General features: G+C 45.5%; 2 protein-coding genes across 10 annotated transcripts in view; one reads left to right on the top strand and one right to left on the bottom strand.

The window, feature by feature from the left end:
* Window positions 1-27672, bottom strand: part of ANO1 (anoctamin 1) — a 1209699-nt gene that overhangs the window by 833014 nt on the left and 349013 nt on the right. For 8 of the 9 annotated variants that reach the window (XM_068260041.1, XM_068260039.1, XM_068260043.1 and 5 more), the window contains one exon: window positions 13241-13285. The gene's annotated coding sequence lies outside the window, so the exon portion shown is untranslated. Of the gene's footprint in view, window positions 1-8856; window positions 8993-13240; window positions 13286-27672 lie in introns of all 9 variants that reach the window. The other variant, XM_068260042.1, reaches the window with a different exon arrangement.
* Window positions 182-27212, top strand: FGF3 (fibroblast growth factor 3). The gene is made up of 3 exons (XM_068259903.1): window positions 182-455; window positions 7450-7553; window positions 26880-27212. The coding sequence occupies exons 1-3, from the start codon at window positions 182-184 to the stop codon at window positions 27210-27212; spliced, it is 711 nt and encodes a 236-aa protein (XP_068116004.1).

The raw sequence follows: 27672 nt of genomic DNA, 5'->3' as shown, positions 1-27672 counted from the left end.
TTTAGAAGATCAGAAGGACTTCGACGGACAGATAAAGGGGTCAGATAACGCTTCGGAAGGTTCCATGCATCGTGTGACTTGCCGCTTTTAGAGAGAGAGCTTCTAACAAGACTTCTTTAATGGGAACCCTTGTGACATCTGCCTCCAGCCTTCCAGCCACCAGCATTTCGGCCATGCCACAATGGTTATAATTTGGATTGTGTTGCTGAGTTTTTTCGATCTTGGTTGGCAGGTCTCGGGGGCGAAGGGTTTGCCTAGAACGGCGAAGGTGCCTTGCGTCAGAGGAAAGCTGTGCGACCCCAGGCTGAGGAGAGATGCTGGCGGACGCGGCGGGGTCTACGAACATCTCGGCGGGGCGCCTCGGCACAGAAAACTTTATTGCGCTACCAAGTATCACCTTCAGATCCACCCGAATGGGAAGATAAACGGGACGTTGGAGAAGAACAGCATCTTCAGTAAGTCGGCGGTCCATTGCTTGCGATTGGCTGTTTTACCGTACGCTGTGCATGCATAAGAACGCTTGAATAACAATATTTAGGTGACAGTACTCTATATACATTTTTAGACTAATGTACGCTGCTTTTTGTAGGTTGCAGTTCCCTCCTGCATAAATGGGTTTGTCGTGTTATCATTATTTAGTATTTATATAGTGCCAACATCTTCCGCAGCACTGTACAGACTATATAGACTATACATGTCACTAACTGTAGAGCTCACAATCTAATCTCTACCATAGTCCTATGTCTATGTATGCATTGTGTAGTGTGTGTATCATAGTCTGTGGACAATTTAGGGGGTAGCTAATTAACTTATCTCTATGTTTTTGGGATGTGTGAGGAAACAGGGGTGCCCAGAGGAAACCCACACCGATACGGGGAGAACATACAAACTCTGAGCAAATAGTCCCCTGGCTGGGATACAAACTGGGGACCCAGCGCTGCAAGGCGAGATCGCTAACCACCACGCCACCGTGCTGCCCGATCTTTGTGTAACGACAGGTCGAGGCATTCTATTATTCTATCGCTATTATTACGTTTCTCCGGCTTGTGCACCTTTAGTATCCTGCCTGTATTCATGTATCCCATGGGGTTGGATGTACCACCTGGGAGGTTAGTGCAGAGTTTTCATTCACTGTGGGGCAGTTGCATTATTTATCCCTGAGCAGACCTTCTATTAGGTCGCCTTCAGTCCATGGAAGGGATCGCTATTCTTTATAAACACAAAGACATCAGGCTTGGCTGTTTCATGTTGTCTCTTATTACCTCCGTATGAGGTGGGAGTGAATGGGGGAGACTTTGAGGTGCTGAAGCATTATCTCTCGCTGTGCTGAGCCTTTCTGTGAAATAACCTGGAGGGTAAGGACGGTCCTTCATCCCTCAGCTGGTCCCCCCTGAACCTGTCATTTATTTAAGGGCGGTGAGGCGGCGTTGTATGTGAAAGGCGGTCAGCGTGAGTGATGCGGGACTTCAAGTACGCTGTCCCTGCGCATGTGGGGCTCTCGTCTCGATAATCTGCACCTCCCTTCTGCTCTCGTATCGGCGCAGCGTGTAAAATATAGCGACATCCCCTCGCTGTCATTTCCCTTTATAAGTATGGAAGCAGACATACCTGAAGCCAGTTTTACATATAGGGTGTGACGGATATAAAAGCTCCAACTGAGAAAACTGCATTCCCTTTTATGCAACCAATCAGATTAGGGGATTTTTTTTGTTTTAATGACAGGTCTGCTTAAGATAAACAAATCCCCTCTTAAACTAAATAGTCACTTGACGAAGCAGGATCACTGTGAAGTATCCGCCGACGAGCGTTTTCCGATCCATCTTCCTGCCCGCAGGAACACACGCCATCACCCGACGACACACGACGCGTGTGAACGAGAGTTCAAACGATCGCGGTACTTTGCGCAGGAGTCGCTGGAGATTGTAAAGATACGATCTGCCGTGACGGTCGTTATTGCCGTGCATCATAAAATGCCGCTGGTGCAATTGCGCCTGTATCCACACCGCGACATTGCTGAAACCATCGCTCAAAAAACTTGACGGTCTTCGGAAAAATCACATAGTGGATAATGGGCCTTTACTGTTCATATGCTACTGACAATGTCACTCAGTGCAGTTACCAGAGGCTTAAAGGGAAACTTCAGTCTACTTTAAAAAGCCAGTTTTACTTACCTGGGGCTTGTACCAGCCCCCCGCAATCACCCTGTGCCCACGCTTGTACTCAGCGATCCTCCTGCCCCCCACAGTGGCCCATCACTGGCCCCGTCACCTGCGCGGCTCTGACTACGGGGTCCTTGTTCGCGCTCCCGTCGCCAGGAGCATCCTGCGCAGGTGCAGTACAAGAAAATCTCTACTGCATCTGCGCAGGACGCTCCCGGCATCGAGAGCACAAATGAGGGCGCGCAGGTGCAGTGGCGAAACCGAAACTGAGCCGTGGCGGGGGAACGGAGGATCGTAGAGTACAGGCGCGGGTACAGGCCGACTGCAGGGGGATGGTTCAAGCACCAGGTAAGTAAACCTGGCTTTTCGAAGCAGATTTACGTATCCCATTAAGGTGGCCAGACATGACTCGATTTTTCTGTAAATCAACCATTCGATTTGATCATCTTATCAGATCGAGGAATGTTCCATTCTGCTCAATCGATGGAAATTGTCAAATATCTGGTCGAATCAAGCAATTTACTTGGGCAGGATGTAAACTATCGGTCGATAGTAAAGGAATCGCTACCGACACAGAACAGTCGGGATGTTTGGTTTTGGAGCTTGAAGGTAAAACATCGTTCAGATTAATTAGTGAAGGAGAATTGACAGGATCTCGCTTGCAGTGTGTGGGCCACTTGGGCAATCGACTTTCAATCAACCACACTGTAATTGATAGCCCGATAAAGTCGACTACTTAATCGCATGATGGGAAATAGAGCAATTAATGGGCAGCTTAACACAATACAGTGTAGCCAGCTCACAGTTTGTATTGGGTGTGCTGGAAGCACGATACGTTCCTAAGTATTTTTTACAATACTCTGCGCATGAGGCTAAAATACAGCTGATTTCTTTTTTTCTTTCGCCTATTCTCAGTAGTCAGACATCAAAGTATCCAGACAGATGAGAGTGACAGATACAGGATGTTGAGCTGTAAACGACTTAATTATAGGCATGTGTAGCTGAAATAATTTTAGATGCCATTACTGGGGGGGGGAGCATAATTAAAGATGTAAAAAAAATGGTGATGTCTGGTGCGCTGGACACAGACCGCGAGTCATTGTGTGGAACTAGTTTTCCACTTAAAGGGATACTGTAGGGGGTCGGGGGAAAATGAGTTGAACTCACCCGGGGCTTCTAATGGTCCCCCGCAGACATCCTGTGCCCGCGCAGCCACTCCCCGATGCTCTAGCCCCGCCTCTGGTTCACCTCTGGAATTTCAGACTTTAAAGTCAGAAAACCACTGCGCCTGCGTTGCTGTGTCCTCGCTCCCGCTGATGTCACCAGGAGTGTACTGCACAGACACAGACCATACTGGGCCTGCGCAGTACGCTCCTGGTGACATCAGAGGCAGCGAGGCCACAGCAACGCAGGCACAGTGGTTTTCAGACTTTAAAGTCTGAAATTACAGAAGTGAACCGGAGGCGGGGCTGGAGCATCGGGGAGTGGCTGCGCGGGCACAGGACTTCTGCGGGGGACCATTAGAAGCCCTGGGTAAGTTCAACTCATTTTCCCCCGACCCCCTACAGTATCCCTTTAATTGTGAAACCCGCTAAAAACAAGCAGAAATAGCCGTAGAAGTCCGTAGTGTTCGTGTGGCATTAAAATAGGCAGCAGATTCTGTGTAAATAGCTCCCAAAAATAAAAATACAGGTAATCTCTGACTTACAAACGACCCAAATTTTTAAATTGGACTTGTAGTTTTTGAGAAAATCAATTTTAAAAAATTGAAAGAAAAAATGCTTTTAAACTTGTATAAGCAGGTACAGGGCGTCAGAGGTGGCACAGAGGGGGACTCTGGAGGCACAGAGGAGGTACAGGGCGTCAGAGGTGGCACAGAGGGGGACTCTGGAGGCACAGAGGAGGTACAGGGGACAGAGGTGACACAGAGGGGGACTCTGGAGGCACAGTGGGGCACAGAGGAGAGCAGTGACACAGAGGGGGACTCTGGAGGCGTAGGGGGCAGAGGTAACACACAGGGGGACACTGGAGGCACAGGGGGACAGAGGTGACACAGAGGGGGACAAAGGTGACACAGAGGGGGCACTGGAGGCACAGAGGAGATACAGGGGACAGAGCTGCCACAGAGGGGGACACTGGAGGCACAGGGGGGGGGGGGGGGTTTACAGAGGAGCTACAGGGGACAGATGGCACAAAGGGGGGCACTGGAGGCACAGGGGGTACAGAAGAGGCACAGGGGACAGAGGTGACAAAGAGGAGGGCACTGGAGGCACAGAGGAGATACAGAGGACAGAGATGACACAGAGGGTGAAACTGGAGACACAGGGGGATACAGAGGAGGCACAGGGGACAGAGATGACACAGAGGAGGACACTGGAGACACAGGGGGGTACAGAGGAGGCACAGGGGACAGAGGTGACTCAGAGGACTTAAGAACAGATTCAGGTTAAGAACTAATCTACAGTCCCTATCTCGTTCCTGGACCGGGGTCTACCTGTACAGAGAATGTCTAACGGCGTCTTTCTGAATTGCTACATAAAATGAGATCAGCCTCGCTCAGGCAGGGTTCAGAGCTCACACCAATCCATTCTCCACATTTCAACATGCTTAAAAAATCTGTAACAACGCGATGAGCCGGACCCCGTAACAAATAACAAGGTGTTCTCCCCCAGGAGGTCCTGTGACAATGCCGCAGCCCCTCCGGCACTGAGTGTGTTCAGGAGCGGCTAAGGCTGCTTACAAGCAATAAAACAAATGTACTGCACCGCCTGTAAGATGTAATGCATTATCCTAACCTTCAGGATCTCCCCAGATTAGGACAGGCTCTCTGCTGGGCGATCTGAGCGTGCTGCTAATACCCTGCCAAATACTGCATTTGTTTAACTAATCTCCAAATACTCTTCAAACATTTATACTCTTGCTTTTGATGGCAAACAGAGATTAGGGGGGGGACTAAGCGAGACTTCCATTTCCTAAAGGGAAGCTCATCTTTGGGGAAGAACTTGTAGCGACGGGTGGCAGGGGGATGGGGAGGCGGATGACCACCCAAACGAGACGTAAAGGACATTCTATATGAGCTTGAATGCCTGATAGACGCTTAACTGGCTAAACAGCGATGTTGTGGGGTTTACACTGCAAAAAAGTCAAGACGTCAGCAATAAAACATGTGGCAAATACGTCCTATCAGTAGTAGATTACGGGCACACCGACAGAACCAGAATATACAGTTAGTCCCTGATTTACAAGCACCGGACCTACGAACGCCCCGCTGATACGAGTGGCCTGAAAAAGTGTAAATTTGATCATGTGATCATTTTCAAAAAGATCAATTTTAAAAAATTCTAAAGAAAAATGGCTTTTTTTAAAGGCACAGGGGGGGGGGAGGGGGTTTGACATGGGGGTCAGAAGAGGCACCAAGGGGGGCACTGAAGTCCTGAGGAAGCAGAGGTGACACTGTGTGTCTGTGTGTGGAGAGGGGGGCCGCAGTAGACACTGAAGGCATGAGGGATCAGAGGTGACACAAAGAGGGACACTAGAGGCACAGAGGAGGTACAGGGGACAGAGATGGCACAGAGGGGGACACTGGAGGCACAGAGGAGGTACAGGGGACAGAGGTGACACAGAGGGAGACACTGAAGGCATGAGGGATCAGAGGTGACACAAAGAGGGACACTAGAGGCACAGAGGAGGTGCAGGGGACAGAAATGGCACAAAGGGGGACACTGGAGGCACAGAGGAGGTACAGGGGACAGAGGTGACACAGAGGGATACACTGAAGGCATGAGGGATCAGAGGTGACACAAAGAGGGACACTAGAGGCACAGAGGAGGTACAGGGGACAGAGATGGCACAGAGGGGGACACTGGAGGCACAGAGGAGGTACAGGGGACAGAGGTGGCACAGAGGGGGACACTAGAGGCACAGAGGAGGTACAGGGGACAGAGATGGCACAGTGGGGGGGGGGCAGAGGTGACACAAAGAGGGACACTAGAGGCACAGAGGAGGTACAGGGGACAGAGGTGACACAGAGGGAGACACTGAAGGCATGAGGGATCAGAGGTGACACACAGAGGGACACTAGAGGCACAGAGGAGGTACAGGGGACAGAGATGGCACAGAGGGGGACACTGGAGGCATGAGGGATCAGAGTTGACACAAAGAGGGACACTAGAGGCACAGAGGAGGTGCAGGGGACAGAGATGGCACAGAGGGGGACACTAGAGGCACAGAGGAGGTACAGGGGACAGAGGTGACACAGAGGGAGACACTGAAGGCATGAGGGATCAGAGGTGACACACAGAGGGACACTAGAGGCACAGAGGAGGTACAGGGGACAGAGATGGCACAGAGGGGGACACTGGAGGCACAGAGGAGGTACAGGGGACAGAGGTGGCACAGAGGGGGACACTAGAGGCACAGAGGAGGTACAGGGGACAGAGATGGCACAGTGGGGGGGGGGCAGAGGTGACACAGAGGGACACTAGAGGCACAGAGGAGGTACAGGGGACAGAGATGGCACAGTGTTGTGACTTATGGCCAGACAGATTCAGGTGAAGGGCGTACCTACACTCCCTATCCCGTTTGTTATTCGGGGACTACAGTTAGTCAGTATCACAGTCATGTCTTTCTTCCCACATCCATGAACAGCCTCTGTACAACTTGGTAATGTGTATGTACAAAACTTAAAGAGACACTGAAGCAAAAATAAATGATGATATAATGATTTGTATGTGTAGTACAGTTAAGAAATAAAACATTAGGAGAAGAGACATAAGTCTAATATTCTTTCCCGTATAGGAAGAGTTAAGAAACTTCAGTTGTTATCTAGGAAAAAGAGCCATTGAGCTCCACCACTTTCAAAGACGCAGAGAGCTCTGTCTCCTGAGGCTTGTTATCTCAAGTGTCTGTCACTGTATTTTATTTTTCACTCCAGAGGACAGGTCAATAGTTCACTGGGCTGCTCTGTGAAATCATTTACAATGCTGAGTAGTGTGTAAACTGCAAATATTAGAGAGTGATGCAATGTTATAAAAAACTATACTGTATAACTGAAAATAAAAATATTCAGAATATTTTCTTTGCTACTAATGTTCTAGTAATTATCCGTACTACACAACCAATTCATTATATCATATATATATATTTTTTTTTTTTTCGCTCCAGTGTCTCTTTAGGTCCTGCAGAGTTTCCAGCCAATAGAGCAGGATAAAGAGAATGTCAAGGATGGGAACTGGCAAACAGGTCATGCTTGGGCAGAAAGGATTAAATAATATGCTTTGCTTATTTCAAGGTGTCTTAGAGATCACGGCGGTGGATGTGGGAATTGTCGCCATCAAAGGACTCTTCTCCGGGAGATACCTGGCGATGAACAAAAGAGGGAGACTCTACGCCTCGGTGAGTACCGAAACGCACAAACACCTTAGAAGGCTAAATCCCAGGGATCCCAATCTTTTTTTTGCAACAGTAGCCCTGCCTGCATCAGCATGTGTTTGTCTTGTAAGAGGAAGGGATTCCCACTGTCTCTCATCCATGGAGATCTGTAAACACACTGACACATGAAACATGACAGGGCCTCCCCAGGCAACTCGGCAGTAGTTTGTTCTGCACCTATTGCAACCTGCAAAGTGCCCAGGTGAAGCACAGCGACGTACGCTCTCTATGTTTGCATTTACCCTTTCATGGAGAAACAAAGACATCAAACTGTGTACAACTACACACACATGAGTGGGGCGGAGCATCGGCAGCCGCTTTATATTAGCTTAGTTGCATTTTTGAAGGAAACCAGAGACCAAAGGAAGCATGCTCGGGTTTCCACTACACGGAAAGCCTCTAGCCAGGTCATTTACAAGTTCCCTTTAAGAAAATAAATTAGTGGAAGAGTTTACAATGTGCAAACTTTGGCTAAATCATTTGTGAATATTGTAAACAAACAAACAAACAAAAAAGCTATTTTATTTATTAAGTTCCTTAACGAGTAAAGGTGCCCATACACTCGTCAGATTGGCAGCAGACAGATAAGAAATGCATCTGATGATCTATCTGATGCGTTTTTAGAACATTTTTTACCAGGATAGAATTCCAATAGATTTCAGTTTGAAATCTGTTGAAATTCGATCTGATGGCATTTTTTTGCCATCAGATTTCCATTAAGGCCAATGCAAACTGATAAGCAATCTCATCAGATCGACCTAAATTTTCCACCCTGCTAGTTCGATGGAAATCCATCGAAATCGATCGAAATCGGCCGTCGATCGGTCGATTGGCCAACCGATTTGCGATCGATCGATCGATCGATCGATCGCGATCGATCGGTCGGCCAGAAAATCGGCTGAGTGTATGGGCTGCTTAACTGTCAGGCTGCAAAAGCTAATTTAAATCTCTATTCTCCTGTGTTAAACAGTTTAGAAGGAAGCCAAAAAGGCAATACTGCAGTTAAAAATCTCTCTTACTTTAGATGTTTGCTGACAGCAAGGCTCCGTATTCCCAGGCTCCTAAGGAGGACGCAAGCCGAATAACAGATACTGCAAAGCATTCTGGGGCCCTCCCCTGGCTGCAAGTGAGGCTCAAGTTTCAACAGCATGTAACAGTCTAGCTCACAGCACTAATAAATCTCGGGCAGAGTACACTGCAGGAGTCCGCTATTGTTCCTAGCCACATGGCTAATTAATATTCACTGCAAAGTAGTGTTATTCATTACCAGCGTTTGTGAGAGTGGAATCATCAGGAAGCAGGCAGGACATGACGACACATTTGGCTTCATAGGAGACAGACAAACATGGAACCTGCCATGAGCTGTCAGGAGCATCATTCTCTGCAAATACTATATACAAATTCTGTGAAGTACAAACATGGACAGTGAAATGCATATGTAATGTAAGTACAGCCAATCTTTAGCTACTGATATTTGTGTTTATTTTCTCTGAGACCTTATACCTAACAGCTCCTCTTTAAGGTTCTTCTTAAAGCAGACCTGAAGCAAGGAAAAAAGTATAATATAATGAATTGTATGTGTAGTACAGCTAAGACATAGAGCATTGGTAGCACAGATATGAGTCTAATATTGTTTCCAGTACAGGAAGGGTTAAATAAACATCAATCGTTATTTATGCAAAAGAGTTTCTCTGAGCTCTTCCACCCGACATGGGTCAATACAATCCTGTTTTCTGAAGCACTTAAAGAGAACCCGAGGTGGGGTTCTGACAATGAAATCCGCATACAGAGGCTGGGTCTGCCTATACTGCCCAGCCTCTGTTGCTATTTCAATCCCCCCTAAGCCCCCCTGCACTCTGCTATGCCCCATAAATCACAGCCGCGCTGTCGACATGCAGCGTGTCACAGCAGGCTGTGTTTACCTATGTAGTGTCACTCTGCGCGCTCCCCCTGCCTCCTGCATAGCTCCGGTCCCAGCCCGCATCCCTTCCCTCCCCACTGATTGGAGGGAAGGGACGTGGGCGGGACCGGAGCTATGCAGGAGGCGGGGGGAGAGCCGAGACTGACAATACAGATGTAAACACAGCCCGCTGTGACTCGCTGCGTGTCGACAGCGCGGCTGTGATTTATGGGTGATCGCAGAGCGCAGGTGGGGCTTAGGGCGGATCTGGATAGCAACAGAGGCTGGGCAGTATAGGCAGACCCAGCCTCTGTATGCGGATTTCATTGTCAGAACCCCACATCGGGTTCTCTTTAAGTGCTTCAGAAAACAGGATTGTATTGACCCATGTTGGGTGGAAGAGCTCAGAGAAGCTCTTTTGCATAAATAACAACTGAAGTTTATTTAACCCTTCCTGTACTGGAAACAATATGAGACTCATATCTGTGCTACCAATGCTCTATGTCTTAGCTGTAGTACACATACAATTCATTATGTCATAAGTTTATTTTCGCTTCAAGTTTGCTGTAAAGTGTACACCAGCCGAAGCTCGGGTACAAAATCATATACTTACCTGAATAAAGGGAAGCCTGAGGATCCTATTGAGGCTTCTCTCGCTATTCCTTGGTCCCCCGTTGCTGAGTGCGGCCTCCTGGGAGATTAGCCACAAGGCATCGTTGCTAATTACATCGGGGCTGTGCAACTACTCTTTCTGGTTCAAGTGCGTGCAATAGTCGCCTGAGCCCGCCCGCGCATGCGCAGCAGCACAGGCGCGTACTTAAAGGAATACTATCGATTCACATATTTTTTTCAATTGACACAGGAATTGTTTGGGAAGTGCTGCTACCGTCTTTCCCCTAAAATAAAACATCCCCCGAAAATAAGACATGTCTTATATATCAAGCAAGAAAGACATCCTCCGAATAGAAGGCCTAGTTGGGCCGCGCAATGTGTCCCCCTCCTCTTCGCTCCCTCCCTCTGCAGAGTCGCGAGCGGAGCATTACCGTTAGAACAAAAGAAACGGTGGCTCTAGTCATATGATGCACGCACGTCCGCATCACATGACATGAGCCGCTGTTGCCAGGGAGAGGAAGCTGGACGCTGCGGGGGAAAGACGTTAATGCGGGCACGTCGGAAGCCGGTGAGTTTCTTCTGTTGTAACGGTTATGCTCCGCTCGCGACTCTGCAGAGGGAGGGAGGGAGGGAAGGAAGGGTTTTTACTGGGCTGGGGCTGCTGTCCTGGACCAGGGCACTACAGGGCAGCACATCAGGGAGGGAAGGGCTTTACTGGGCTGGGGGCTGCCACTGGGGAACAAAATTGTAAGCCCTCCCTGAAAATAAGACCTAGCATGTTATTTGGGGCTGAAATTAATATAAAACAGTGTCTTATTTTCAGGGAAACACGGTAAGTACTGGTGTATACATTTTAGTAGCAACTTCTTTGTTTACTGTTAGCAAAATACTTTCAAACTTTACTGAAGCCGAAACTGATGGCAGACTGAGTCATGAGTAGAGGGGAAATTCCCCTCACACTTGATCAGTTAACTCTATGTGTAGCTCTGTGTGTGACAGAGAGAGAGAGAGAGAGCTCCCAACAGCTGCAGCTCCTGTGTCCTGTGTTTCTGACTGAAGAACAAAAGTTTGCTTTCCTAAAACAGAAATAATTTGCGATAATTCAGGTTGGAGTGAGCTCGAGATGTCTCCCAGAGCACCACTGCTGAATATATGCAAATTAACCATTGTACCCTTAGAAGCTTTTCTGACTGAAGTGTCTGAAGAGAACAGAGGAAATGTAACTAATTCTCACAGCTTTGATATGTTTGATATTTGCTTTCTGTAGTCTGATATGCAACTCTGGCTGTGCATTGAAGCAGACACCCCTTCTGCCATTGATTTGTCCCAGTATAGCTAAATCCTACCCTCAATAAATTACAGCTTTTGCCTCTGATATTTAACATGAAAAGTAGGAAAATGTTTACACAGCTACTTAGACATTATTTGTACATTGTAATTTTAGAACACTTGGGTATCGATAGTATTCCTTTAAATCAGGAAGAGGAGCTTCCAATGTGAAGGGCCGCGCTCAGCAGCGTGGAGGGCTCGCTCAGTAATAGGGGGCTTGTTAGAAACGAGGGAAGCCTCATTAGGATCCTGAGGCTTTCCTCTATAAAAAGTACCATATTTTTCAGACTATAAGACGCTCCTGACCATAAGATGCACCTGGGTTAAGAGGACAAAAACCTGGGGGAAAAAATATATATATTAAACCTGGTGCATCCACGGTGAATCGACTTCTTGTGGTTTATGCCTCCTTTGTACCTCATGCCCCCTTGTACCTCTTGTATCTCCCAGGGTCCTCCTCTGTCCCCTTGTGTCCTCCTGTGTCCCCATGTGTCCGCCCCTGTTCTCCTCTATGCCCCTTTGTGTCCTCCTCTATGCCCCTTTGTGTCCTCCTCTATTCCATTTTGTGTCTCCCTGTGTCCTCCTCTGTCCCCTTGTGTCCTCCTGTGCCCCCCTCTGTTCTCCTCTATGCCCCTTTGTGTCCTCCTCTATTCCCCTTTGTGTCCTCCTCTATGCCCCTTTGTGTCCCCCTTGTGCCCTCCTGTGTCCTCTATGCCTCTTTGTGTCCTCATCTATGCCCCTTTGTGTCCCCGTGTTCTCTCTTTGTCCCCCTGTGTCCTCCACTGCATGGGCACAGTCTGGGAGTCTCCAACATTGCGGTGGGTTGGAGGTTGGTATTGGCAGGCGTTCACAAGTCAGGAACTCCTTGCATTTGGAGTATAGGACTCCCCTGCCCCCCCCCCCCCACACACACACACTTTTGGGGGAGAAAAAGTGGATCGTATAGTCCAAAAAATACAGTCAGAAGTAGATTTTGAACCCCCAGCTTTGGCATAAGTTCGCTTTAAAGCATTTTTAGCTACTTAATCCTAAACACTCTGCCTGAGTCAGGAGACAATCGGAGAAACAAATTATTTGCACTGTAGCTTCAAGGACAACATTGTTATCTTTAAATACACTGCATTCTCAAGGAGAAGCTGCTTGTCATCGGCAGTACACAAGGGCAAATCAGCTCATTTTGATGCAGCATCACCAAGGGGTGTGAACAATGCTTCTGAATGGTCACACAGAATCACTTCATGATTTCTGGGTACTTTCAATGTCAATTTCAACAATATTTAAAGCCAATTAGAGGCAAGGAGAAATAATTTTGGGGCGAAGACGGGGTTTCTGCTGCTGCAACTGAGCTTTCTGCCACATGGGGTGTCAATCTGATAGCCAGGGGCAGGGCTTTCAATGTCATTTCCTTCCACCAGCTGTCAAAAGGCCCCCTCCTGTCACAAGAAGTGATGTCACTTATTGTTCACACCAAACAGGATGGGGTTGGGGAGCAATACTGATGGGATGTGTATGTTCTCTACAGTGTAACTCCAAATTTACCATAGCTTTGGGTGACGTAACAAGAAGTTAGAACTCCTATTGGGTGCATATTGATGTTTTTGTCCCCATTTGTGGACAGGTAATTTATTGGAACGGAGATTTACTGAAAAGTAAGACAGAGGATGTCTCAGCAAGTGAGGGAGACTTTTTCCAACTTGGACAAGGACAAAAATATATCACACATAAATCTCTAAACCCTTTCAACACTTTCCAAAGCTAAAATAATAATAATAATACAGTAATAAAAGCAAATTTCCCCACACGCTCTTACCTGGTCAGTTTTGGAGTTAGTGGTAGAAGCCATTATAGTAACTTCCTGAAAGTTAAAAAGAGAGTAGAAAACAATTACGCTCATCTCCCCAGCGTTTAATTTATCTGCAATTTTTGTACCAAAAGTGGTTCAAATTTTTGAAAGTGTTTCTTTATAATGTAAGCATTTTTGCAGACAACTTGCAAATTGCGGTCTTGCAAGCTGTCTGCAAGCATGCGTACAGTATTTTAAAAATAACTTTTTTATATATTTTTTTATTTTTATTTTAGTCGTACCTTAATTTTTGCTACTATGGGCAGCTTTTTCTTTTTTAACACTTGGAATGTTTTATTTTGGATCCAATACAGATGTTTGTATTGGATCCAAAACACAAAAAAATTCTGAATTTGCCGCCTGATGTGATGACGCTGCGTGCGCCCAACACCAGGGGGCGTACACAGCATCATCAGAGGGACACACCGGGGGATGTGATCAACGGGGGACAGGAAGCGGAGAGGAGATCGCTGCTGGGGATCGCCACTAAGAAGAAGGAAATATGGGTGCTGGGAAGCCGCTAGGTGCCGGCACGGGATTCCACACGCCAGTAACGCCACGGGTGAGTACTAGGAATTACTAGACAAGCCTGGCATGTCCTTACCCATTCCAGCGATGTTATTTAGGACAAGTCAGGCTCATCTTTATCGCTAGGGAGGTTACAGAGGACCTGTAGTGAAATATAGGAGAGTGCAGTAAAGAGGCCCTGTAGTGACATATAGCAGAATGCAGTAAAGAGACCCTGTAGTGACTTACAGCTGAATGCAGTAAAGAGGACCTGTAGTGACATATAGGAGAGTGCAGTAAAGAGGCCCTGTAGTGACATATAGCAGAATGCAGTAAAGAGGCCCTGTAGCGACATATAGCAGAATGCAGTAAAGAGGCCCTGTAGTGACATACAGCAGAATGCAGTAAAGACGCCCTGTAGTGACATATAGCAGAATGCAGTAAAGAGGCCCTGTAGTGGCATATAGCAGAATGCAGTAAAGAGGCCCTGTAGTGGCATATAGGAGAATGCATTAAATTATTCAGGCTAGTCACTTTTACTGTAATTTTCCTAGTTTAAATATTGCTGTATATTGGTGTTTAGCCCCGCCCTCCCAGCCTAGGCTGTTTATTATGCAGAATTCTGCCCCCCTCCCTTCCCCCAAGCATTCTGGGAGACCAGAGATCTTCTCTACTGGCTTTAAAACTCTTAGTAAATGAACATTCCCCAGAGATCCCCAGCAAGTACTAAAGATGTCGCCATCTGTTATACTATCTCTGGACCCCTTGTTAGGATTTTCCATTTTGTCTGTGTCTATTTTGAAGCCAATCCTGACATAATTTCCCCCCTTACTCTGTCTCTGTATCATTGCCTGCCCTCCAGTCTTCAGACACTCCCACCCAGCTCTGCAATACAAAGTGCATTGAGAAATATTAGCCAATTAGGGCTCATTCACACTAGGGGTGTTTTTGCCCTTTTTTCAAGCGCAGGCGATTTTCAAAATCACCCTAAAAACGCTTGTGCAATGATTCCCTATGAGAGAGTTCACATCTGAGCGATTTGTTTCCAATCCGCTCAGCAAAGCGCTGCTTTTACCATTTTGGAGGTCCTTTAGCCTCAATGGAAGGTATAGGAAAACCGCAAACACTCACAAAATCGCTTTGTGCAGCAATTGCGTGAGCGTTTTTAAGAATAAATACATTGTATTTATTATTTTCCAGGACAAAGAGTTCACTTCCTGACTTGCGTCAGGGAGTGAATTAAAAAAATGCTCTTTAAAAGCGCTTAGAAAATCACTTTTAACAAAAATGAACCGCCCACCCAAGTGCCGGGAATCGCAAAACAAATGGCTTCAAAAAACGCCCAACGCGAATGCTAACGCGATCGGACTGCAATGTGAACAGGGCCTTAGAGAGGAACAAAGGTGTGGGAGGGGAAAACAGGTGGGGGGGGGGAAGAGGTTTCAGCCAATCAGACTGCATTAGTTAAAGGACAACTGAAGCGAGAGGGACATGGAGGCTGCCATATTTATTTCCTTATAACCAATACCAGTTGCCTGGCTGTCCTGCTGATCCTCTGCCTCTAATACTTTTAGCCATAGAACCTGAACAAGCATGCAGCAGATCAGGTGTTTCTGACATTATTGTCAGATCTGACTAGATTAGCTGGTGTTATTCAGACACTACTTCAGCCAAATAAATCAGCAGGACTGCCAGGCAACTGGTATTGCTTAAAAGGAAATAAATATGGCATATTCTTCTCACTTTAGTTGCCCTTTAAGTCTGAGGGGAAATTAAAAAAATCCCAGCCATGGTATGTAAGCTGGCTTTTGAAAAAGTACAAATCCTTAAAGGGAAGGTCCAAGCAAAAAAAAAAATGAGTTTCACTTACCTGGGGCTTCTACCAGCCCCATGCAGCCATCCTGTGCCCTCATAGTCACTCACTGCTGCTCCAGTCCCCCGCTGGCAGCTTTCTGACCTCGGAGGTCAGGGCCACATTGCATACATTTTTACGCATTCCAGCTAGTGCAGGAACAAAAATGTGCGCGTTGCACCACTAACGCGTAAAAATGTATGTGTTAATGTTCCTGCACTAGCGGGAATTTGTAAAAATGTACGCAATTCGGCCCTGACCTCTGAGGTCAGAAAGCTGCCAGCGGGGGACTGGAGCAGCAGTGAGTGACTACGAGGGCACAGGATGGCTGCATGGGGCTGGTAGAAGCCCCAGGTAAGTGAAACTCATTTTTTTTTTTTTGCTTGGACCTTCCCTTTAAGCATGCTACTTTTTCTCTTGGATTGATCATAATGGTACATGCTAGGCTAGCTTTAGCATGTAGTGTGGTTGGTGGTCTTGGGGGTAAGTCAGATACCTACTACACACTGAGACCTGGGTTCAATTCTGGGCCAAGGTATGTAAGCTGGCTTTTGGATGTTGTTGTTCTCGTTCAGCTGTTTTGGTGCAATTATTTTTTTTTACATTTTGAATTTGACATTTGAAGCCTAGCACGTGCAGCTGGGAGGGGTGATCAGGACACAGGACAGTTAGAACTGTGTCTTATGCTCCCTGTCACCTCCTTTCAACCAAAAAGATGGCTGCCCCCATGACAAAGATGGCAGCCCCCATGAATCACAAACATTTGCCTGTTCTTTTAAAACGGGGTGGGTAAGAGATTATATTACCTATCTATTCTAATTAACATAGAGAGATTTTTTAAAAATTTCCAACGGAATCCTGAATTCCGCGGAAATTAATACAAATCCCGCGGAATTTTCATAGCGACGGAATTTATCACTGACGGAATCCGTGATTTCCAGCGGAACGGAATTTGCTGGTTCCGATCATCCCTAGCAGAGAGGACACGGTTTTGAATTGCATGTGCTACGCTGTGTAGCAGACAACACATGCAAAATCACATTGCAAAGCAAATTACAACCATAAAAAGTTTTCCAGGCAGAATGCAACTTCTGACTCTGAGAGCAGGGGAGAGACAGGTAAAGGTCAATAGTTCATGTATTTTAAATCTGCAACTGAAGTAGTTCAAGCCTTTTATTGTTTCTCTTATTAATAATTTTGGCATACAGCTCATGAAAACCCAAATTTCCTATCTCAAAAAATTAGCATATTTAATCCGACCAATAAAAGAAAAGTGTTTTTCATTTCAATATTGTTTATTGGAATTTTCAAAAAGAATTTTTTAAACATATATATCAAAGACATATTATTACACTTGACAAATGAATACTTTATACATAATAACCTGTTGTAAGTAACCTTAATCTTAAGTACAAACTTTATAACTTATTTAGAAAAGTGTTTTTAACACAAAAAAAGTCAACCTTCAAATAATGATGTTCCAGTTATGCACTCAATACTTGGTCGGGAATCCTTTTGCAGAAATGACTGCTTCAATGCGGCGTGGCATGGAGGCAATCAGCCTGTGGCACTGCTCAGGTGTTATGGAGGCCCAGGATACTTCGATAGCGGCCTTAAGCTCATCCAGAGTGTTGGGTCTTGCGTCTCTCAACTTTCTCTTCACAATATCCCACAGATTCTCTATGGGGTTCAGGTCAGGAGAGTTGGCAGGCCAAAAGAGCACAGTAATACCACTGGTAAACCATTTGCCAGTGGTTTTAGCACTGTGAGCAGGTGCCAGGTCGTGCTGAAAAATGAAATCTTCATCTCCATACTGTGCTCAATTGGCCTGCCAACTCTCCTGACCTGAACCCCATAGAGAATCTGTGGGATATTGTGAAGAGAAAGTTGAGAGACGCAAGACCCAACACTCTGGATGAGCTTAAGGCCGCTATCGAAGCATCCTGGGCCTCCATAACACCTGAGCAGTGCCACAGGCTGATTGCCTCCATGCCACGCCGCATTGAAGCAGTCATTTCTGCAAAAGGATTCCCGACCAAGTATTGAGTGCATAACTGAACATAATTATTTGAAGGTTGACTTTTTTTGTTTTAAAAACACTTTTCTTTTATTGGTCGGATGAAATATGCTAATTTTTTGAAATAGGAAATTTGGGTTTTCATGAGCTGTATGCCAAAATCATCGATATTAAAACAATAAAAGGCTGGAACTACTTCAGTGGTGTGTAATGAATGTAAAATATATGAAAGTCTAATGTTTATCAGTACATTACAGAAAATAATGAACTTTATCACAATATGCTAATTTTATGAGAAGATCCTGTATATGTACACACACACACATAAATACAATACACACATTATATATATATATATATATATATATATATATATATATATATATATATATATATATATATATATATATATATATATATATATATATATATATATATATATATATACATATATACACACACAAATACACACACACACACACACACATAAATACACATACACACAAACATACTGTATATACACACACAAATATACACAGATACCTGCTTTGTACATTAAGTTCGGCATCAAAGTAAGCCAGGCCCAGATTTACATCACAGGAGCCTATAGGCACAGATGTCCTGGCACCTTAGACTCCGCCTTCCATGAGCCTACAAACCACACTGAACTGCACCGCAAGTGTGCTGACTGGCCCAGCTCTCACTCCTCCCTTACTTCCCTTGCCCATCATACGTAGCTACAGGTGTCCCTTAGTATTAGTTAGCCAGAAGTACCCTCAATATTAAAGGGAACCTGAAGCGAGTAAAATTATTTAAAATAGGCACATGACGTAGCTGCAAATGAATATTACATACTAACCTCATCCTCAGTTCCTCTCAGAAGCTCACCATTTTCTTCTTACAGTGATCCCTTCCAGTTCTGACAAGATTTTGCAGTCAGTTATATATCAGCTGCTGTCAGTTACAACTGAATGTGCAAGGTAATGTCCATGTTTCCCTATGGCTCTAGTGGGCGATATTAATGGTTAACTGTGTGCTGACCAGGAAGCTGTTATGGGGTAATGGCCATTTTCAAAATGGAGGACGGAGATCACAGTGGAAAAATGGGACGCAGGATAGGAGAAAGAGATTGAGGAGTAGACTGCACAGGAGGTAAGTATGACCTGTGTGTGGTTATTCTGACTTTTTATTTTCAGTTCAGGTTCTCTTTAAGTTGATAGAGGTGCCCCAAGTATTAGGTAGTTAGAGGAATCTCAGTATTAACCACTTGAGGACTGCAGGGCTAAACCCCCCTAGTGACCAGGCCATTTTTAGCAAAATTGGCCACTGCAGCTTTAAGGCCAAGCTGCAGGGCAGCACAACACTGCACACAAGTGATCCCCCCCCCCCCCTTTTCTCCCCACCAACAGAGCTCTCTGCTGGTGGGGTCTGATCGCTCCGCCCTCCGAGCATGAGATGCGCGCGCACCATGCGCGCGATCTCATGCAAAACAGAGTCCCAGGACTTTACGCCAATTGGCGTTAGGCGGTCCTGGGGCTGCCGCCGCGGCCACGCCCACTGGCGTGACGCGGGCGGCAGAAGGTTAAGTAGCTGGAGGTGCCCCCCACTGATGGGAGATCTTGTCAGTGGAATGCTGAGAGCAGGGTGAGTAACCTCATATTTACACTCTCTCATCGGGACATTGCAGAGGGAAGGAGGGAGGCGCTCAGGGAGGGGAGTGAACCGCCTCTCCATCATCAGGCGCCTGTAGGCACGTGCCTGCGTTGCCTTATGGTAAATCCGGCCCTGAACTTAGTATTCATTTGGCAGAGGTATTGGGCTGCTGTGTCAGGACTTGCTGATATGTGTCGATTTGGCATTAGTAAATTTAGTGCTACATCGTGTATGGAAAATAGTATTTCCAATATTCTTGTGCTTTGTTAGTGTAATGTCAACATCACTGTGCGATCGCTCACACAGTAGCAGGCAAGCATGCTTAGCTATCCTCTCTGCAGGGATCGCTCACACAGTGGCTGGCGAGCTTGTTTAGCTATCCTCTCTGCAGGGATCACTCACACAGTGGCAGGCGAGCTTGTTTAGCTATCCTATCTGCAGGGATCACTCACACAGTGGCAGGTGAGCGTGTTCTGCTATCCTCTCTGCAGGAATCACTCACACAGTGGCTGGTGAGCGTGTTTAGCTATCCTCTCTGCAAGGATCACTCACACAGTGGCTGGCGAGCTTGTTTAGCTATCCTCTCTGCAGGGATCACTCACACAATGTCAGGCGAGCTTGTTTAGCTATCCTCTCTGCAACGATCACTCACACAGTGGCAGGAGAGCTTGTTTAGCTAGCCTCTCTGCAGCGATCACTCACACAGTGGCAGGCGAGCTTGTTTAGCTATCCTCTCTGCAGGGATCGCTCACACAGTGGCAGGCGAGCTTGTTCAGCTAGCCTCTCTGCAGGGATCGCTCACACAGTGGCAGGCGAGCTTGTTTAGCTATCCTCTCTGCAGGGATCACTCACACAGTGGCAGGTGAGCGTATTTAGCTATCCTCTCTGCAGTGATCGCTCACACAGTGGCAGGAGAGCTTGTTTAGCTATCCTCTCTGCAGGGATCACTCACACAGTGGCTGGCGAGTGTGTTTAGCTATCCTCTCTGCAGGGATCGCTCACACAGTGGCAGGAGAGCTTGTTTAGCTATCCTCTCTGCAGGGATCGCTCACACAGTGGCAGGAGAGCTTGTTTAGCTATCCTCTCTGCAGGGATCGCTTACACAGTGGCAGGAGAGCTTGTTTAGCTATCCTCTCTGCAGGGATCGCTCACACAGTGGCAGGAGAGCTTGTTTAGCTATCCTCTCTGCAGGGATCGCTCACACAGTGGCAGGCGAGCGTGTTTAGCTATGCTCCCTGCAAGGATCGCTTACACAGTGGCTGGCGAGCTTGTTTAGCTATCCTCTCTGCAGGGATCGCTCACACAGTGGCAGGCGAGCATGTTTAGCTATGCTCCCTGCAAGGATCACTCACACAGTGGCAGGCGAGCTTGTTTAGCTATCCTCTCTGCAGGGATCGCTCACACAGTGGCAGGCAAGCTTGTTTAGCTATGCTCCCTGCAAGGATCGCTTACACAGTGGCTGGCGAGTGTGTTTAGCTATCCTCTCTGCAGGGATCACTCACACAGTGGCAGGTGAGCTTGTTTAGCTATCCTCTCTGCAGGGATCACTCACACAGTGGCAGGTGAGCTTGTTTAGCTATCCTCTCTGCAGGGATCACTCACACAGTGGCAGGTGAGCTTGTTTAGCTATCATCTCTGCAGCGATCACTCACACAGTGGCAGGTGAGCTTGTTTAGCTATCCTCTCTGCAGGGATCGCTTACACAGTGGCAGGCGAGCTTGTTTAGCTATCCTCTTTGCAGGGATCGCTCACACAGTGGCAGGCAAGCTTGTTTAGCTATGCTTCCTGCAAGGACCGCTTACACAGTGGCAGGAGAGCTTGTTTAGCTATCCTCTCTGCAGGGATCGCTCACACAGTGGCAGGAGAGCTTGTTTAGCTATCCTCTCTGCAGGGATCGCTCACACAGTGGCAGGCGAGCGTGTTTAGCTATGCTCCCTGCAAGGATCGCTTACACAGTGGCTGGCGAGCTTGTTTAGCTATCCTCTCTGCAGGGATCGCTCACACAGTGGCAGGCGAGCGTGTTTAGCTATGCTCCCTGCAAAGATCACTCACACAGTGGCAGGCGAGCTTGTTTAGCTATCCTCTCTGCAGGGATCGCTCACACAGTGGCAGGCAAGCTTGTTTAGCTATGCTCCCTGCAAGGATCGCTTACACAGTGGCTGGCGAGTGTGTTTAGCTATCCTCTCTGCAGGGATCACTCACACAGTGGCAGGTGAGCTTGTTTAGCTATCCTCTCTGCAGGGATCACTCACACAGTGGCAGGCGAGCTTGTTTAGCTATCCTCTCTGCAGGGATCACTCACACAGTGGCAGGTGAGCTTGTTTAGCTATCCTCTCTGCAGGGATCACTCACACAGTGGCAGGTGAGCTTGTTTAGCTATCATCTCTGCAGCGATCACTCACACAGTGGCAGGTGAGCTTGTTTAGCTATCCTCTCTGCAGGGATCGCTTACACAGTGGCAGGCGAGCTTGTTTAGCTATCCTCTTTGCAGGGATCGCTCACACAGTGGCAGGCAAGCTTGTTTAGCTATGCTCCCTGCAAGGATCGCTTACACAGTGGCAGGAGAGCTTGTTTAGCTATCCTCTCTGCAGGGATCGCTCACACAGTGGCAGGTGAGCTTGTTTAGCTATCCTCTCTGCAGGGATCGCTCACACTGTGGCAGGCGAGCTTGTTTAGCTATCCTCTCTGCAGGGATCACTCACACAGTGGCAGGTGAGCTTGTTTAGCTATCCTCTTTGCAGGGATCACTCACACAGTGGCAGGCGAGCTTGCTTACAGTGGGATGCGAAAGTTTGGGCAACCTTGTTAATCGTCATGATTTTCCTGTTTAAATTGTTGGTTGTTACGATAAAAAATATCAGTTAAATATATTATATAGGAGACACACACAGTGATATTTGAGAAGTGAAATGAAGTTTATTGGATTTACAGAAAGTGTGCAATAATTGTTTAAATAAAATTAGGCAGGTGCATAAATTTGGACACCACAAAAAAGAAATGAAATCACTATTTAGTAGATCCTCCTTTTGCAGAAATTACAGCCTCTAAACTCTTCCTATAGGTTCCAATGCGAGTCTGGATTCTGATTGAAGGAATTTTGGACCATTCCTCTTTATAAAACATCTCTAGTTCATTCAGGTTTGATGGCTTCCGAGCATGGACAGCTCTCTTTAACTCACACCACAGATTTTCAATTATATTCAAGTCTGGACACTGAGATGGCCACTCCAGAACGTTGTACTTGTTCCTCTGCATGAATGCCTTTGTGGATTTTGAGCAGTGTTTAGGGTAGTTATCTTGTTGAAAGAGCCAGCCCCGCTGCAGCTTCAGCTTAGTATCAGTAGATTCTGGAGACCAATGTCCAGGAATCAGTGACAGAGTGGAATTCATGCGCCCCTCAACTTCCCAGTCCCTGCACTGGCCACACAGCCCCACAGCATGACGGAACCACCACCATATTTTACTGTAGGTAGCACGTGTTTTTCTTGGAATGCTGTGTTGTTTTTACTCCACGCATAACGCCCCTTGTTTTGTCCAAATAACTCAAATTTTAGTTTCAACAGTCCACCTTTTTAAACTAAAAACCTCATTTTCGGGAGACTTCAGAGTCTCTTTAAATAATCTTTCTCATAATTGGATTGGCCTGTGTATGTAGGTCAGGGGTCACTGAGCTTACCAAGCCAATTTGAGTTCCAATAATTAGTTCTAACGGTTTTGAAATCAATAAAATGACAACAGTGCCCAAATTTATGCACCTTCCTAATTTTATTTAAACAATTATTGCACACTTTCTGTAAATATCACTGTGTGTGTCTCCTATATGATATATTTAACTTACATTTTTTATCGTATCAACCAACGATTTATACCGGAAAATCATGACGATTAACAAGGTTGCCCAGACTTTCGCATCCCACTGTAGCTATCTTCCCTGCTGCAATGGAATTAGGTAACTGGAGATATTGCTAAAACACGACTTCTGTATCTTACGTTTTTTTTCTAATGCTTTTAGGAGGTCTGAGTCAAGAATTGCTTTTTATGTAGGCATTATTTATATATATTAATTCATCAATGAAGCTACGCACACTTGCATTAGCTCTCAGGGCTGCGTGCATCAAAAAAGGGTGATTGGAAAAAAGGGCGCGGAAATTATAAGCTGTAATGTAAAACAATATTTTTCGTTTATAGCTTGGAAACGAAAATGTAGTGCTAAATAGGTTGAATAAATGGAAATTAAATGGCAAAACACCGTCTATAACAACAAACAAATTCTGAAATGAAACATCAAATAGCGTCTATAACAAAAAAACGATATTTACACTTGTATTAAGCATAGTAATATAGATATACTGCAATTATACCTAACTGTAGGCTCACACAGATCTCTCCCAATCCCTAACCCCTAGACCCACCCTTTGTATAAATATACATAATTTAATAATTTGTATATATTACATATATTGTGCTGTAACTATAAATAGCCTTACTATCACACCGAACCCTCCCTACACCTATCCCTAACCCCTAGACCCCCCTGGTGGTGCCTAACCCTAAGACCCCCTGGTGGTGAATATTGTATGTAACTATACCTAACCCTACTCTCACACAGAACCCTCCCTGTACCTATCCTAAACCCCAAGACCCCCCTGGTGGTGCCTAACCCTAAGACCCCCCCTGGTGGTGCCTAACCCTAAATCTCCCCTGGTGGTGCCTAACCCTAACTATCCCCCTGGTGGTGCCTAACCCTAACTATCCCCCTGGTGGTGCCTAACCCTAACCATCCCCCTGGTGGTGCCTAAACCTAACCATCCCCACTGCACAAACACCCTTACACACATATAAACAATAATATATTTAATTCTCAAAATACTTCACTACAAATAACATGAATAGAATAACATATATTTGTAATCGAATAAAAAGCCTTAAAATCACGTACACATTAATAATATTATAAATAGAAAGATATATATATATATATATATATATATATATATATATATATATATATATATATATATATATATATACACTGTATATATAGTAGAATAGATAGCCTTACAATCACTAACGCTTTAAAAATCTTAAAATAACGGTAATAATAAAAGCGATATATTAGTAAGTTAATAAAACTATAATCGACGCATTATAAGTGTAAAAAACAAAGTTAATACCAAAAGCGATGTATTTCTAATAGAATAAGGTTGAAAACGATATTTAAGCATTATACGTATGAAAACCAATTTAAAATGATAAAATAAGTGTAAACGAAAATTTACGGTACTTGTTTCAGAACTGAAAGCGAAATTTAAAAACGAAAAAATAAGTAAAAGCTCCTATAAGCGAAATTTAAACGAAAAAATAAGTAAACCACAAAGGTAAAACAAACTTGTAAACGATATTTGTAATAAACCTTATTCTGTAAACAAAAACTTTTGTTAACATGATCCCTGCAACCGCTATTTCTCAGGCGCCCAAATTTCCTGTCGGGCGTCGAATAGCCGATATTTTGCACTGCAGTCTATGGCGGCGCCCTTTTTGTCCACTAGCCATATGCGCCCTTTTTTACTGCTTGAGGGCTTTCCAATTAGAGAAACAAAAGAAACATCCTAAGCATGGCTCCGATTGGCTCAGTCTGATCCACCTCTGGCTGGAATGCACCGTACAGGATCCCCGGGAATAATGGCTGTAGTCTCGCTCTATGTACTCAGGCCCCATAATTCAGATTTTACAATGTGAAGTTTTGTCTATACAGTACACAATGGTGAGCAGGATCAGAAGCTGCTCTGTGAGTTTACAAGACTTAAAAAGAATGGTAAAACAGGTTTTGTGGTCAGACGATTTAAAGAGGCCCAGTAGTGACGTACAGTAGAAAGCAGTAAATTATTCAGGATAGCCATTTTGATGGTAATTTTCCTGGTTTCCTATATCTATAAAACGCTTCCTATATCGATATAATGCTGTATACTGGTGTGTAGCCCCTCCCTCCCAGTGACGTCACAGCCTAGGCCGTTTAGCTATACGGAATGCTTCTCCCAGAGCACTCTGATAAGCCAGGCATTATTGTCAAAGCGCATAGATATGTCTCTGTTCAATACAGGGTTGCAGGCTGGACTGTGTTACAGAGGAAATAGTCAGGTGTTCATAAATGCCAGACTAAACAGGTGGCTTTTCAGGTTGGACTTAATGTAAATATGCTCCCAGGGTGGAGATGTCCTGAGTGGGTGTGGCAGCGAGTTCCAAAGTGTAGGGGCAGCATGACAGAAGGCTTTGCACCTAAAGGTTTTGGCCTCTGGGGCTGACCAAGTTATTAGATTGTTTTGATTGTGAGGGGTGTGATGCAGCTGCAACAAATCCTTGAGACATACAGGGCCCAAATTGTGTTTGGATTTGAATGTCAATCAGCCAATCTGAAATAGAATATGTTAGAGTGGTATAAATATAAGAAATAAATGTACATTTCATTACACTACTCCACAACAGTAGCCATAAGCGATGGTTGTGCTGAAAGACGGAGAGGTATTTCAAATAATATACCTAATTCAGGATGCCCTAAAATCTATCTCCTTTATAAAGGACAACAAGATACTTTCAACTTTTTTTTCCTGCACATCAGAAATAATCCACAAGGCAACTTGAGCGAGTGCCTAGGACTTGATGGGTGTGCAGGGGCCTGTCAGCATCTGTCTTCACCTCACAATGAGACCATGTGGCAAGCAAGGGGAAGCCAAAGGCGTAGCGCCCAACTGTCCCTCTTTTGGAGGGACAGTCCCTCTTTGGGAGTCCTTTTCCCCCGTCCCTCTTTCCTCCTCATTTGTCCCTCTTTCAGGACTTTGTCTTTCTATGTAAATATATATTTATCTACTAAAAAAATGTGTTTGATTAACTCTAAACTTTATTCCCAACCTTTAAATTAAAATATCACTGATTTTAAAATGTTAATAAGAAGGAAAATGAACCAGGCTAGAAAGGACCAGTGTGGTTTGGATTATAAAACAACATAATTTTCTTATGAAGTCTTTATGGTATGCGTAACTAGGGGTGTGACAGGGGCGTGGCTTAAGTGTCCCTCTTTCTCATCTCAAAAAGTTGGGAGTTATGCCAAAGGTGTTACCTTGCTTGGAGTTCAATTTTTCCATAATCCATCTCTGCTGTTATAGGAGGAACCAGCTAAGACACACCTCTGGGTAAGGCTGGGTACACACTATGACATTTTCAGGCCGATTTACTGTCAGATCGGTTATTTCTAACATGTCTGATTTGCTTTCCAATCGATTTCTGAGCATTTTGCGATCGATTCCCCTACACTTTAATATGAAATTGATCGGAGAATGCTCGGAAATCGATCGGAAAGCAAATTGGACATGTTGGAAATAACCGATCTGACAGTTAATCGGCCATAAAATCTCATAGTGTGTACCCAACATAAGATAGGAAGTGGATTTCCTCACTCCTGTCCATGCCAGAGCAAGAGTCACCAATACAGCAAAGATATACTTGAATGAATCGCATAGATATCTATCACATCTTCACGCTTGTTTTTTTTGGCACTAACCGGTCTTCTTTCTCTCCCTCAGGACACCTACAACTCTGAATGCGAGTTTGTGGAAAGAATTCATGAACTTGGTTACAATACGTACGCGTCACGTTTACATAGGACAGTTCCGAGCGGAGGTGGGACAAAACGCAAAGCCAGCGCAGAAAGACTCTGGTATTTATCCATCAATGGCAAGGGACGACCCAGAAGAGGCTTCAAGACTCGGAGGACGCAGAAATCCTCCCTTTTCTTACCGAGAGTCCTGGACAACAAAGACCACGACGCCGTCCGGCTATTTCACACAAACACTAAGTACAGAGACAGTATTATAAAGCAACAAAAAAACAACGGGAGGAAGAAGAGAGGACACTGACGGGTTCGCAACCATGAAAGGACCTTTTCCAGATACTCTAAGAACCAACGTGGACCTCAGCCTACGAGTTGGGACAGCAAGTAGATGTGTAGAATATCTAATCACCTCAAAAACAGCTACTGTATGGACTTCAGTGGGTACATGATTAATGGATCATTTATTCTGGGACTGGACAGGACTGCAGATGTACTGGTTGAGTATCGGCAGTCTGGTGGGAATCCCGAATAATATTGTCTCCAGGCTGCACTATCTTGTGCCTAGCAACACAAGTTGAAATTGTTTTTGTCCCCCCCCCCCCTAGCACCTATCTGTATGAATGGCCGCTGCTCAGATCGAGCATTGTAGCTGTTGGTCATATATATTCTCACAACAAACTCTTGAGAAGTTTGGTTTTGGTGCTCGTAGCAGCCAATCAAACTTCCTAGATTATTTCAGGCGGTCCATAAAATTGGTTGCTGTG

This window comes from Hyperolius riggenbachi, chromosome 11 (genome assembly GCF_040937935.1).
Source record: "Hyperolius riggenbachi isolate aHypRig1 chromosome 11, aHypRig1.pri, whole genome shotgun sequence".
NCBI classification, from domain to species: domain Eukaryota; kingdom Metazoa; phylum Chordata; class Amphibia; order Anura; family Hyperoliidae; genus Hyperolius; species Hyperolius riggenbachi.
This window is presented reverse-complemented; position numbering and strand designations above follow the sequence as displayed.